Source organism: Gallus gallus, chromosome 4, assembly GCF_016699485.2.
Source record: "Gallus gallus isolate bGalGal1 chromosome 4, bGalGal1.mat.broiler.GRCg7b, whole genome shotgun sequence".
Lineage (NCBI taxonomy): Eukaryota > Metazoa > Chordata > Aves > Galliformes > Phasianidae > Gallus > Gallus gallus.
In genome coordinates, this window is record NC_052535.1 from 34,204,364 (window position 1) to 34,218,832 (window position 14,469).

General features: G+C 47.2%; 1 protein-coding gene across 2 annotated transcripts; it reads right to left on the minus strand.

Moving 5' to 3' along the window:
• Nucleotides 1-46: 46 nt before the first annotated feature.
• PPP2CB (protein phosphatase 2 catalytic subunit beta) lies at nucleotides 47-13,079 on the minus strand. Of its 2 annotated transcripts, none has more exons than NM_205124.2 (7): nucleotides 12,863-13,079; nucleotides 4,860-5,069; nucleotides 4,413-4,586; nucleotides 3,812-3,901; nucleotides 2,102-2,263; nucleotides 1,198-1,316; nucleotides 47-854 (listed from the first exon to the last, which is right to left on the minus strand). In NM_205124.2, exons 1-7 carry the CDS (start codon nucleotides 12,962-12,964, stop codon nucleotides 782-784), a joined length of 930 nt encoding a protein of 309 aa, NP_990455.1. In that variant the 5' UTR covers nucleotides 12,965-13,079; the 3' UTR covers nucleotides 47-781. The 2 variants fall into 2 exon arrangements, with proteins under 2 accessions (NP_990455.1, XP_040554668.1); XM_040698734.2 differs by having other exon boundaries at nucleotides 142-854; nucleotides 12,314-12,866.
• Between the last annotated feature and the right edge of the window lie 1,390 nt (nucleotides 13,080-14,469).

Below are 14,469 nucleotides of genomic sequence, written 5' to 3' on the forward strand. Positions count from 1 at the left end.
CGCCGCCCCGGCCCCCGGCCCGCCCCCGAGAGCGCAGCACCACGGCTCGGGCTGAGAAGGGCGTTTATTGTTCAGGTACAGCGAGCGGGAGAAGCGCGGCCGTGACAAGTACGCGGAGGCGGGAACGACACAGGACGGGAATCGAGCTAAAAAGGGAACGCTTTATTCCGTGTTATGACAACGTACTCCCAAAAGCAGGAATCGCTTCCCTTCTCCTAGAAGCGCAGAAGGGCGGGGGGGTGGAAGGTGCCTTAGAGGCCATCCGACCCCTGCCGGGGGCAGGGCTGCACCCCCCGGGCCGGGCCGCCCGGGGCCCCGGCCAGCCTGGCCTGCTCCACTTCAGGCGCTCGTCTTTCGGTAAAATCAAGAGTGGTGGGGCAAAGAAGTTAGTGTGCATTTCCCTTAAAAATGAACTCCAAAACGCTAATTCATGCCAGTTAACCACTAGAACTAAAAATTTACAAATAAGCGTAGAAGGAGATGGAAGCATTAGAGTTACCTTGTCCTCTCTGAACAGTCCAGAAAAAAAAAAAACCAACAAAAAATAATGACTACAATACAGCAGGCAAACTGACTGTCGGACTGATTGGTATAGGATATATAGTGTTGTAAGGAATTCAGTCTCAAGTTGTGCTGAACGCTCTTCGTCCTCAGTATGGCACATTTTGGTCCATGATGGGGATTATAAGTAGAGACGAACCCCGATTTCTTACAGAAACATGTAAATATTGTTGCTCTTTAAAACGCCAGGTGTACTTCCTTCTAAAAGGTTATGAGAGGTTTATAGGAAGTAGTCTGGGGTACGACGGGTAACGTGAGGCTCTCCACGACGAGGTGCTGGGTCAAACTGAAGGCTGCAGGAAAGAAAAAGGGGTCATTTCTCCTCCACACAAGGCAGTTTCCAGTACTGCAAGCACAGGACTTGCTCTCCTGCTGCTGTCACTTTATTTTCCTGGCTGCTGCCACCTGAAGTGTCCCAGATCTCCCACAACCCCAAATCTAAATCAGCGGACACAGCAGGTCCCCAGACTGCTGACCAGCAGAAGGCAAACTCATCTGCCGGTAGAAATGCTGCTCACAGAACAAACACAGCCCTGCAGAAGCTCCAATGTTTCAGAACCAGGAAAAGGAGACAAAGCAGTACCTAAGCAAAGCTTTTAAGAGCAGGAACAGAACAGCTTGAAGCACATTACTCACAAGGAATATTTTAAAGTGTCATCTAGTTCCATGATAGCGGCCTGGTTCCCACAGCGGTAACAGTAATTGGGCGCACTGAAAATGGTCACCACATTTCGGTCATGGCACCAGTTATAACCCTGCCAGGAAAAAGAGAAAAGAGGTCACTGTTAAACCTCAACCCTCAGTCCATCTGAATTTCCTCTTCTGGCCTCAAACAACAACTCAACCCATTTGCCAAACAGAAGGTTTCTTCCGGGTAGTTCCATTTCCAAAAGGAACTCTACAACATCAACAAGCGGTGTTTACAAGCAGTGTTTACCTAGCAAGAATAATTTAGGCCATTGTACACAGAGACTGGCTATTTGCCACCAATGGGTTTGTATGCAAATTGTGGATCACACAAGAAGAAAAACTGGAGACTTCAGGTAAACCCTCAGCTTTCATTCACCACAAATGAGAATTTGCCAGTTCACTTGGAAGGGAATTCTGACACACGCTGCTACTTACAAGACCTGCTTGAACTAGATGTAAAAATAAGTCTGCTCCACTGACCCACTAGGCATTTTTCCATCACGACATACAAGAATAGACCATCAGCAGCCAAAGTTGGGCTTAATCCCTGTCATATCTGACTACTATGTCCTATAGGGCAGCCTGTTTAATACAGCATGTAAGAAGATTGTTACTTCCACAAACAGGGTACGGCAGGGTCTCTTTGGCCATGTACTTATTTACAGAGCAGGTCAAAGCACATCCTTTTACATCTCTTGTTGTTTTCACATCATTAAAATCCCCCTTAGGAACTTACCTGCCTAGCTTTTGTGTCAGCTCGTGCAAATGCACCAGAAGGTCTCACAAAAGAGACAATTTACATCTACCTTTTTTTTCTTTTTGCCCGTCCAGCACAGAGTGTTTGCCCTACCTCCATGACGAGTTGGTGAGCGCGGGAGACCAGTGTAAGACCGTTGGCATGATTAAATGTTTCAGAAATGTCTTGCCCAAACGTGTAGCCGGCACCACGTGGAGATATACCCCAGCCGCCACGATCATCTGGATCCGACCATAACAGATCACACATTGGACCCTTGAAAATAAGTGAGTATTCCTCATTAGCTTTCATTGTGTTTACAAAGTAGTTATGAAAATATGTCTTTAAATATTTACAGTAAAATGACTGCCTGCATGTTCTTCTCTGCATAAGCCACATATGTTTATCTAACAACAGTTAGTTACTCCATGCATCAGTCAACATCCTTTCACAAGAAAAGAATACATGTACAGCTGAGGAGTCCCCACTACCAGAGAACTGTGTGGCCACCTCTACCACACACACCACTTGCCACCTCTCCTGACCTCATCAGAGCTGCAAAGATGTGCAGAGCGGATCCACATTCTTCTTCCTGACTCTCACAGTATAATAGAGGCCACATGGCAAAGTACGCATGCAAGTCCGAGGATACACAAAGGGTTCATTAGTGCCAGCCAACTTGTAATAAATTAATGGAAGGGAAATTGCCCACGTGAAGCTACGAACTAATCAAAAGATTGATGGTTAATCTTCCGCAGTTCTTCTGGCAGGGTATTAACCATGTAATTTCCTCTGCTGAATTGTTGTTCGTTGGATTTTACATATTCACAAATATCCTGGTACATAACTTTTAACATTCACAAGCGAAGCTCAGCAGCTTTTCTCGCTGAGCTGTTAAGAAACTAAGGGGCACTACAAATTGTCTAGTACTTATCAAAGCCCTCTGCTGTCTCCTATCCACTGATCCAAGCTACGTGGTAGCTTGTGTGGTGGTCCTATCCACCACACAGAGGTCCTCAGGAAATTCAGATTTCAGGAAACATATGCAGCATAAGACTGTGAAAACCCCAGAGCAACAAAACAATCATTACCATCTATCTACAATCAGAAGCCCCACCAAACAGCCTCCCTCCTAATTCTGGGGGCAATTCAAACAGCTTATTTCAGACTTTCAGAAATCTCAGGCAGACCTTGCCACTCTGTTCTTGCTCCTGTACCCAAGACGTTTCAGGACAAGCAGTTTGTTTTCATCGGAGGATAATCAAGACCATCTGTAAGCCCCAACAACTCCAACAGAGCAGAGCTATTTGCTAGCCTGGGAGCTCAAAAGGCGGCTCCTCCAGTCCAATTGGCACTCCCCAGCTGCTCCATCTGGGACTCCTGCACATCAGCACGTCCTATAGGCTCCCTGTAACTTTTTCAGGACCCCAGAGGAAAGAGGGTAGCAACAAACACAGTGAAAACACAAGAAGGACTGGCTGGGGTGGAGGGATAGTGACATGACAGCTTTGTGTGCTGGTGGTTGGTTCCCAAGGAAGTCTGCAATGAGGCACTTTCCCTTGCCAATATGACTGAGTCAGCATGACGGTCAAGAAAATCTGTGTTTCTGTGAAAAACAGCTGTGAAAACCCCACAGCTCTCCTTTTGCAGATTGCTGTAATCAAAGCATATTGACTTGGGTGTGTTTTAACCAAATGAATTTTCATTTGCTATAGCTCTTCTGCATAATAGTATGTCTCATTGTGCAAATACACTTCTGCATGACTGCACATTTGCATTTTCAACAAACGTATCTAAATTGTAATGCATCTGGTTTCCTGTTACCTCATGTGGAACTTCCTGCAGGCGGTCCAGAGCCCTGATATGATCCAGTGTATCTATGGATGGAGAGAGGCCACCGTGGAGACAGAATATCTGTTGCAGAAAAAAGAACGATCCATTAAATGCATCTTTGCTATGGGAAGACTCATCTCAGAAATAGCTGTTTCTAACCCATTACTTTGCAATTACAGCGGTCTACCCTTACAGGGGAGAAACAAATTTTAATTGCCTCAGATGGAAACAAAACTGGAAGGCTGCACATTGCACACTAATATTGGAGCAACAAACATACCGTGCCTTCAGTATCACAGCGATACGTCAACTCACACGTGATGTATCACAAGGGGATTCTCACCTGGTGAAGAGTCCTTTAAAATAAACAGTATCTGCAATACCCTGCATTCCTTAGGCAGCAAATGCAGAGGCCTTGCTGCACCATCAACTTGTATTAATACTTCCCCAAACCCACAGTAAACACATGGGCTTTACAAAAAATTCTGGCCACAAGCTAAGGCAGCTTGTTTGAGATTGTTCATGTATGGGTCAGACAGCACAGCTTGCGTTGTGCTACAAAACAGTTTATTTTCAAGGCAGGAAAGCTTACCTGGCCATCAACTAGAGCTGTAAGTGGAAGATAATCAAACAGATCTGTGAAATACTTCCAGACATTGGCATTGCCGTATTTCCGCAGACATTCATCATAAAAGCCATACACTTGTGTAATTTGTCTGCTTTCATGATTTCCTCTCAGTATTGTAATGCGCTCTGGGTAACGCACCTATTGACCAAAAAAGGGGAAGAAAAAAAAAAAAAGCAGCTTTTCTTTAGCACAAGAACTGTGTAAAAGATATGGAGAAATACTAACTAAAAGCTTCAAGCAGCGGGCAAGCACTCAGGTCTATTATGTAAAAGCATGTGTCCATTAACACATTCCAACTTACATCCATTTAGCTCAAGCCAACTGCAGTGTCAACGGGGGAACAATTCTTTCATATCCCCTCAAAAGCACAGTTTTGCCCAAGGTCATCGTAACAAAGCTGTCCAGCCATACCTTTAACGCTACTAGTAGAGTCACCGTTTCCACCGAGTAGTAGCCTCTGTCCACATAGTCTCCCATGAACAGGTAATTTGTGTCTGGAGACTTCCCACCGATTCTGAAGAGTTCCATAAGATCGTGGAATTGGCCATGGACGTCCCCACAGACAGTGACAGGGCAACGTACCTCTTGCACATTTGATTCTTTTGTAAGAATTTCTTTAGCCTAGCAAGAGAAAAATAAAGAAAAACAGAACGAAAATGCAGGAAGCTCCTCCACTGGCAGGTACAGAAGTTATTCCACTGCGTTTGCACTGGAAATTCAGTTTCCCTCTAATAGAGAAGGATGACCACTAGAAAAGGAGCTTGTTGAATAAGCAAAGGCAAAAGTACATTTTACAAACCGTTGTGCAAGAAGATAAGTTTGGTACTGTGAAGCCTGGACACACAGATTTTATTGTACCGTGTATGACAATAAGCATATTCAAAGAAGTAAATGAACAAGTTAATTCTTAACCCTTCCTGAAATTCAGGAGTGTGAATTTCAAGACTTGCTGTTGCATTCAAACTCCATCACTGATGGGGTTCATCCATGAAACCTCTGCTTTTTCCAGTCATTTTTGAAGCGCATACAATGACTGCAAGCGCTATTCCAGTGTTTCATTCGTGTCACATGCAGATCTCATCTCCTTAAGCACAACTGACTTGTTTGTTTGAAGCATACTGGTCCATTTGATTGATAGATTTCTTGGTTCAGAAGAGCTCAGGTTGATTCATCTGACCTATGTAACTATGAAGCACTGGGGTTCCAGTCTGACTGCCAAAGCCAAGTGCTACTCAGCTTCAGGATGCCTATCAGCTTTACATCAAGAACCGCAACTGTAACACTGGCCATCTCATGTCCTGTCAGCATGACTTCTGTGGAGTCTTGCATGAACAGGGTATGGCAGCCTGTGGTCAGGGCAGGAACACCAGAGAAGATTGTGAACATTGCCCAGGCAACTACCTTTTTTGAAAAACTTGCTTTGCCAAAGCAAGGGTAAAGCTAGATACTATTTCGTACTTAGGCCAGTAGTAACACCATGGCCTCTGAGGCTTCTTTGAGAAGTTATCTGACTTGCAACGGGTACACTTGCACACAGGCTCTCTGTTCCTGCCACATTTTAGCCTGACTGCCACCCAAGTTACTGCTTTCCATCCCACACAGCCACGAGGAACCACACGCCTTGCCTTCACTGGCAACACGGCAGCAGGCTCCAATCTCCCTTCTACCAGCCCTGACAGCTATCTTCACCGCCTTCATCCTCTGGCATCCCTCGCGCTTCCTTCCCCCATTGCTGCACACTCAGGAACCAAGCATGCTATCCTAAAACTGGGATTTGGCAGGAACAGATTTGTGCCATGGAAACAGCACTGCAAGCAGCGCATTTGCTCCATATCTACAAAGCCAGCTCGTCATCTGAGCAGAGCTGATGCTAAGCAAGGCTGAACGTGACGAAGCAACTCGCCTGGCAGAAAAGCTGGGCACTGCTGTGGCGCTAGATGAGCAGAGCCGCATCACTCTGCCAAATGGCAGTGAGCACAAGTGGCAGGGCATTGGGCACCTGAGGCAGCTCTCTGAAGGCACTGTGCTCTCAGATCACGCTGTGGTAAGAGACAACTGTCAAGAACAGGAATCTCTCAGCTATTCCCAGCCACTCCCAGGACACACGGGAACCATCGAATCCATCTCCTTCTCAGAAGGGAGGGTTTCTTCTTGCTGAAGTCATGAGGGAAAAAAGCATTCGTAAACCTTACCTGTGCTAAACTGGCACGAACCTCAGTGCATATGCAAGAGGGACTTTTCTAGCCTGGGGCAGCTGCTTCCTGTCAAATTTCCAATTGTCTTCCAAGTTTAATTTGAATTCTTCTGGAGCCATTATCAACTTCCTGGCCATAACCGACTGGCAACAACACAACTACAGATGGAGGGAAGGCATTTCTGAATTGAGTCATCTCTTTCTCTGCACCCAGCAGCTCCTATGCTAATTACAGCAACGTAATGTAGTAATGTAGCCTATCTGCATTACTTACTATGGTTATCAAACGTTATGGTTGTTTTTGCTGCCTCCAGTTCATCAGCTGATACAGACCAGAGCTCCTGGCACATCTGAAGCACAGAGAGCACCCAAGGGCAGGCTCAGCCAGATTTGGACAGAAAGGACAAAGGGTCACACGTGCAGAACAGTCACTCATAGGCGATGATTTGGCTGCTCACCAAGTCCCTTTGCTTAGGATGAGTTAGGTCCCACCTACCACATGGTGAGAAGCTGCTTACTGAGGACACCCTCAGCGGGCTCCCCTGAGTACACGTCTTCACATTTGAGTATTCAGATGCCTTGCTTCTTACACACTAGGAAAAATATCCTAAAGCCCACTGGCTTGGCTATCGCCCAGCGTGCCACCTGCATGGTATGTAACCTGAGGGACGTGACCCCAATTCTCAGAGACATCCTGAACATAGACTCAGTGATGTGGAGTCCACTTTGCAGCTCTAAACGGGCCGTTAGCTGCTAAACACATGGCATCTGAGTGCAACGGTCCTGAGTTCTTCCTGCTCATGCCTTTAAAAGCACCTACAGGACCCCTCAAGAGCTTCAGCCCTCAGAGGGTGATAGGAAGTTCAGTCACAAAATACTTGCTCTCTGTGTTCTGACATATGTTGCATGAAGCAAGAGACTGCGCTTCACTGTGAACTGGAGTTAACTGAACCACAAAAGGTGCTAGGTATTTTCTGCCTTTTTGTATTCTGCATACTGCTCCCTTCTCAGCCGCATGAAAAGACAGGGTCTTTGTGCTTCTGGGAGAAAGATGCAAGGCATGATACAGGTATCATGCACACCTGCCAGCATCCCAGTCCCATGCATGCATCTTGGGAACGTGTACAGCATTCAAGAAACAGAGGGCAGCTCCTTTTGTGCAGTAACACCCTAAATGCTCATGTTAAATGCATCCTAGGAAGGTGGGCCAGCAAGACACCTGAAATATTGGTACTAGGAGAATCTAGAAGTTTCTCATCAGAAGAGAGGAGGAGCTGACAGCGAAAGAGCAGCAGCTTCTTAAACTGCCTACCAGCTGTTACTGTTTAGCCTATTTTAGCTTGCTTTGTAGACATACGTGAAAAATAAAATTTGTCGTGTTAACACTGCTTGGGAGCTGAGCTGACCGCAGAAGTTTGCCCTCAAATGATCTTCTAAGGCAAAATGAGATCCTTAAGATCTTAAGCATCATTAAAAACTTCCCAGAAAAGCTGCAATTAATCAGTTAACTCTTGTTGCTCATTTCACTGTGCACAGGTAACTACAACAAAAAGGCTGAAAATAAGAGCACCTTTACAAAGAAAAAAATTCTGATATGAGTAAGTTGCCCTGCATTACTGTCATTTACTTACGGAGGCTGATAAATAACTATTGAAGTCATTTTTAGCTACCATTTCTGGCACATCAGCCTCCTAACCATGCCCCCCATTTGTTTTGAATTAAAGCCATCCTCCAGGTAAGAATGAATAAGAGTAACTGCAGCGGAAATGCTAAGTCACAGCCTGAACCAGTGATGAAGCACATGGTGGGAAGGCAGGATCAACCAGGGGAGCTCAGGTGCATGCTATCAATGTACCTGAGTGACCAGAAGGGGTGGATCCTGGCTCCACCCCTTCCCAGACTTCATTTAAGGGTTGGCAGGGGAGGTAAGGGTATCTTGCTAGAAGTCCCTGCCTACCTGAGACCTTCCAAAGGTAAGCAGTTTTTCTTCCCTTGTTTCTGCATCCATGATTGCTGTATTTGGGCTCATTTTCATTTGCTGTAGCTTAGGATTGTGCTACTCTGTTATCGTTGCTGTACTTTCCATCACATTATAGCATTACAGTAACAGAATACTCCTTCTGTTAAGTAGGCATAATATTTACAGTGTCTGCCCTCAAAGTTATTCTGAAAAGTAGGTTATTTGTTGGCTGTGAATTTGCCAATATCTTGGCTCTCCTTCCCAGTAGACTAGATGACAAGGCTACCTGCCATCCCAACACTCAACCTGCATGGATGGGTGCTGGAGAACACATCCCAGTACTTTACTGCGTTGTCACTGCAAGAAGAAACAGTCTCAGGACTTGAACACAACCTCTTAATGCGCTGCTCTGAAACTGGAGATCTTACACAGGCCCTGAGACTACTGTCAGGATCACCAGGAGACTAAGCCTCTGTGAGAGGCTTAATGATCAAACACACATCAACTCTCATACTGCTTGGATTTGCCTATGAGACTTGTGAAGGCTGACTCCATCGGTGAGGGGATTGAGATCCATCCAGATTTTCAGTGTCAGGCTTTCCCTGGAGAATAATAGAGACCCAGGCACCCGATGAACGTGTAAGATCCTTTGAGAGCACAGAAACGCAGATCCTTCTGGAAGGTTCACTGACTGTACCATGACCTCAGTTTGACTGTTGGAGGCCCTTACTTCAAGAATCAGAGAAACCAGCTATGGAGTTTCTCATTTAAATCTGCCAGTTGCAACTAATTAAACTACAGCATCAACAGGCTGAGGATCTTAAAATCTCAGAGGTGCCTCAACAGCTTTGTTTGATGAGAGCCAGCTGGATTCTCCCCAAATGGGAGGGTTGCTGGAGTGCTAGAGCTGCCCTGCCCTTCAACAGCAGGGGGCACCCCACAGTCCCAAAAGCAATACTGATGCCATCGTGGATGCACACTCCTAGAGCCATCCAGGCCAGTAAACGCTAAGATAAACTCTATCACTGAAGAGATAGAATACTGCTGACTGTGATCCAACATAACACTCTCAGAATGCGTCATGGTTTGAATGGCATCCAGGATGCTATTTGGCTTCGTCGCTCATACTAACTTCACCAATTACTGCAGAGGAGCCTACAAGCTCATTCTATTAAAATTATTCTTGGCCAAAATGATCTCAGAGGGCAGAACTGTCACAGGTACATGCCAGTAACAGCAGTGCTCCCTAAAGCACCAACTGGCTCCTTCTGCTCAGCTTGAAGAATCAGTGCACAATTACCTTTCAATAACTGGACAAGAAATGCGAGTCTTCATTAGTGGTTAGAATCATTCTCCTCCCACCACTTCACAACACAAAGCTCTCCAGCTGCTCACAGCAACAACTCTCTACGCCCCTCTTACACATACAGAGACCAAGGATGGAAGGAAAAAAAAGGAAGCTACAAAGAAATAGATGGTTGTTGGTCTGTGTTTAAGAAATAGTCTTTAACTCTGTTTTCTTTATGCCATATCTTATTATCTTAATGAAAAACTGCCTTTATTATAACTAAGGTCTTAACTCCCTCATCAGCAGAATTAATTTGCTCACTTGACTTGAATCTCAAATGGCACTTAAATTAAGCACTTAAAGCTTTTCATGTCCAACCTTGAGAGTGCTTCCTGTTAAATGAATCCACCTCCTCAGTCTTTCAGCCCGGTTTAGCTGCTCAAAGCACAGGTTATGAGGGGCAGCAGTACTCACACATGATCAAAAGGAGTTCCATCCAGCAAGTGCTACTCTCCTGTCAGTACCCACATTCAAAGCCAGAACAAAATGGATTTTTTTGTGGATACAAAACGTGCCACTGCACCTCTGATTAAGTGCAGCCAGCATCCAAGACTAAGCTCTATAGATTTTCTCACTGCCTATTTAATGAGAGCAAAAAAAAAAAAAGGTTTTTAACAACCTTCATCTACTCAGATGGTCTGCAGTAATAAAGTTAAGCAGTATGAGATGCAAGAAGCCTGATGTCCATTTCCCTAACAGGCTGGAAACGTTTCTGGTGCCTAAAAGCTCCAGTAGTGACAATAATTGCTTGTTCTTCTATTACATTCTAAACATCAGCATGAACTTAGTTTTCATTTTAAGACCAGCAGAATGGGAAGTGTTTTAATGCTATCACTGGATGACATCTTGATTAATGCTATAAAGAATATAAGATGGATTAGCTGCCAAAGTTATGTCATAACTAGGCACATCAATTTACAGTGATTCTACAGGCACAAATTTCAAAAGCTTTCTGAGAGAAGAATGACTTCTATGCCCTGTGTGAGCTGAGCCACCTCCAGTCCTTCCCTCATTACTGTCTGTGAGGCCAGCAAGTGAAACCAAGAATGACACACACAGGCAAGTCTGGGACTTAATTTGTTTTTGTATCCCATACTTTCATATAAAACTTTAATGGTGTTTTTTTTCTATTTTTAAGCACCTAATACTATTACTAATTAAAACCTGAAGCAAGAGTTATTGCCTTTGACCAGAAAAGTTGTTAAGGGTTTTTCCAAGTATTATCTCGGGAAACAAACCAAGCTTTCTGAGAGAGCTGCAGATCAGTTATCAGCACTACCTGAAAATCAGATGCTGCAATACCTTACATTCATTTCCAAGAAAACATGCTGTGCCTCACAGGTTCACATCCTACCTGTCATTTTAGAGGACTGACGTTCCCTTCACCTGCAGCTGCACTCCCAACTTGGCACCTCTCCCTGCTGTGCAGCCACTGACTGCAATGCAATTTACAGACAGTACTGTCCAGTTTTTGAAAGTACAGAAGCCATAGCTCCTTCTCTGGCTTTGCTGTTAATTAAGAATGGATTTTTTTTAACAGCTCGGTGGTTGGAACAACCGTTCAGAACTCTTGTTCTGAACTGCAAATAAATTCTTCAGGTTCATCAGCTGGACTTCACAGAAGACGATAAGAAGCTCACTCACTCTTCAAGACATCTACATCTCAAGGCACTTCTGTTGCTCCCTGCTGCAGCACCAGCCCTCACAACTGTCACAGCTCTGTGACATTGCAGAAGAAGCCGTAAAGCAAATGGACAGTCCTAGCATGGGTAAAATCAGAATGGGAGAAAGGAAATAGAGGCCAGTGTGTAGCCAGACAGAAGGCAGGATCACTGGTAAAAGCACGTGCCAGGCAGCCACAGCTTGGAGTCCTAAGGAATATCTGCCTGTGGCACTCAAACAACTCCTACCTTTTGAGGTACTCCTACTCTTAACAAGTTATGAGGTGGTGGTGCGGACCCTCTCTACTGTTCAAATCTATTGCTGCGGTAGCCTACTGAAGACTTCAGGAAAAAGAAATAGTTGCATCTTCTGAAAGCTGTCACTGAGGTTTTAGTCACTGCCCAGAATGCCAGGAACAGGCACCACAACAGATCACCTGCTTCTGAAAGAACTCAATAAGACACAGGTAACAACATGACAACACAAAACCGAGCTCACTATCAGCAATACAAACAGTAGAGGGAACAATGAAGTAGCTGTCAAGACACACGAGGCAGAGCAACTATCAGCTGATCCGGTGCACGGCAATGGTCTCTGCTGTCACTGAGGTTGCACAGCAAACAGAAAGAACAATCTCAGCTGCTCTGTCATGAAGAAGCATACTTCAGCCCCTTGGCCTTGTCACATCTCGTACATCCTACCTCAGTCATAGACTGCAGTATGGAGGGGTGTGCTTGCACACAGCCATTTAACTTCTCAGACAAAAGCCACCAAGACCCGTCTCCTGATAGGAAAAAAGGCTCATTGCAGCATGCACTAAACACACCTGAACAGCACGCTACCAAAGGAACACCCAACAGCAATCCAGAACGGCAAACTATAGCATTTCTCCAACCGCTTCCCGCTCTATCCCAGCCTCCCTTCAGCAAAGCGTAAGCCTCGCTTTAAGGCAGCGCCACAGCCCACCCGCTGCCCCTCTCCGCCCTCCTCCATCCCTCATCACACGTCAGAGGTTTCCCCGCGGCTGCGGGGCGACGTCCGCCCTCCCGGCTCGGGGCCGTTCTACACCCAACGCCTCTCGTTCGGAGCCTCGATGCGGGCAGCGCCAGGCGGGCCCGCGGCAGCGAGCGTCGAGGGACAAACGAGCCCACCTCCTCCCGCCCGCAGCGCCAGGCCCTCGCACGGCCATTTTCGTCACGCGTGGCCCCAGCGCCAGCCTCCCCGCGCCGAGCCGTCTCTCCCCGCCTCACCTTCTCGCAGAGGCTGCGGACCTGGCTCTCGCTCAGCTGCCGGCACTCGTTCAGCTGCTCGATCCACTGGTCCAGCTCCTTGGCGAAGCTCTTCTCCTCCATGGCGGCGCTGCCGGCCGGGGCCGGGCCCCCCGCACTGGGCGCCCGCGAGGCCCGGGCCCGCCTGAGGCTGGCGGCTCAACGGCGGGGGCGCGCGGCCTGCTGCGCTCCCCGGAATGGCGGCCCCCGGCGCTGCGCACTTCCGCCTGCCTCCGCCCCCGCCCGCACTTCCGGTCCGCCACTGCGCGTGCGCGGGGCTTCGCGCCGCGCCGTAACGGTCGCCGCCCGCCTGAGGGGAGGCTCGTCACGGGGCTCGGGGCTGCTGCTGTCGTCTAGGGGGCCACGGAATGGCAGGACGTCGCGACACGGGGTATCTCGGCGCTACTGCTTCATTGGGGGCGGTCGCTCTGCTTCACCCCGAGTGGCCGAAACGCCTCGCCGTGCAGACCGGAGACAATAACGAAAAGCAAACGCGGTATGCAGCCTCTGGAGGCTGCGCGGCACCTGTGCGGGGTGCGAAGTCCCACCGAGCCCCCCCTCGGTTAGGCGCCGCCCCGCTGCCGTAGCGGCCGTGGCCTGGCGGAGAGGTGAGGCTGCCCTCCGGAACCGGAGCCCTGAGGCACTACAGGTAGCGCAGCGCTGCCTGCTCCTCTGCAGAGGGGTTCCTCAGCACGTGCTGCTCCTTTGAAATGTTGGGGAGTAACGCCATAAGACGGCCCTGTCTTTCGGCTAGCTCTGGTAAGCGTTAATCCACGCCATGCATTACAGTATCCCTATGTTGCATCATCTTAGGCAGGCGTGATCAGGACTGGTGTGCACGTGCCCTCGTGTACCTAACACATCTCACAGCCAGCTCTAAATTGCTACTAAAAAGTGAGCATTTCTGTGTACTGCAGCGTGCCGAACACCTTGGATCTTCTGCCTCTTTTTGGCATAAGTTTCAGCATTTTCCTCCTGATTGTTAATGCTGATGGACAATATACAATTTCCTCAGTTTCCATGGGCTGAAACAGCCAGAGTTGCTGAACTGCTCTTTCCCTCAGGTGAAGCTGGAATTCAAAGGACACTGTGCACCTTTAGTGAACTTTACAAAAAATTAGTAAAAGGGAGTAATATATTTACACAAATACAAATTTTTAGTTGCTCCTAAAAGTCCTCTGACATTTCTGTACTCATAAAAGATGCCTTTGGTGCGCTGTGAATAGCTTGGAAAACTCAGCCAAGAGAGCCATTGGACTGCTGAAACTCACCGGGCTGCTGAAACCCACTGGGACTCCCACACTATCTCACCAAAAAGGAGTCTTGAGGGTATTTTACATCTCAGTCTCATGAATTAAGACTTAAGCAATCAGATACATAGAACATTGTAATGATTCCACCTGGTCCTTGGTGATGATACCAGGGGCAATTTAACTTCAGTGGGATGTGCGCCTTGAAGATGTTTTCCACCTGGACCTGATGGCTCCACACAGTATTGAGGTTGATGCTGACATGCTGGAAAGAGGTATGCGCCTAGGAAGGGTCCACCCAGCTCCTCCACAGGGTTCTGCTGGTGTGGTGGTCTCCCC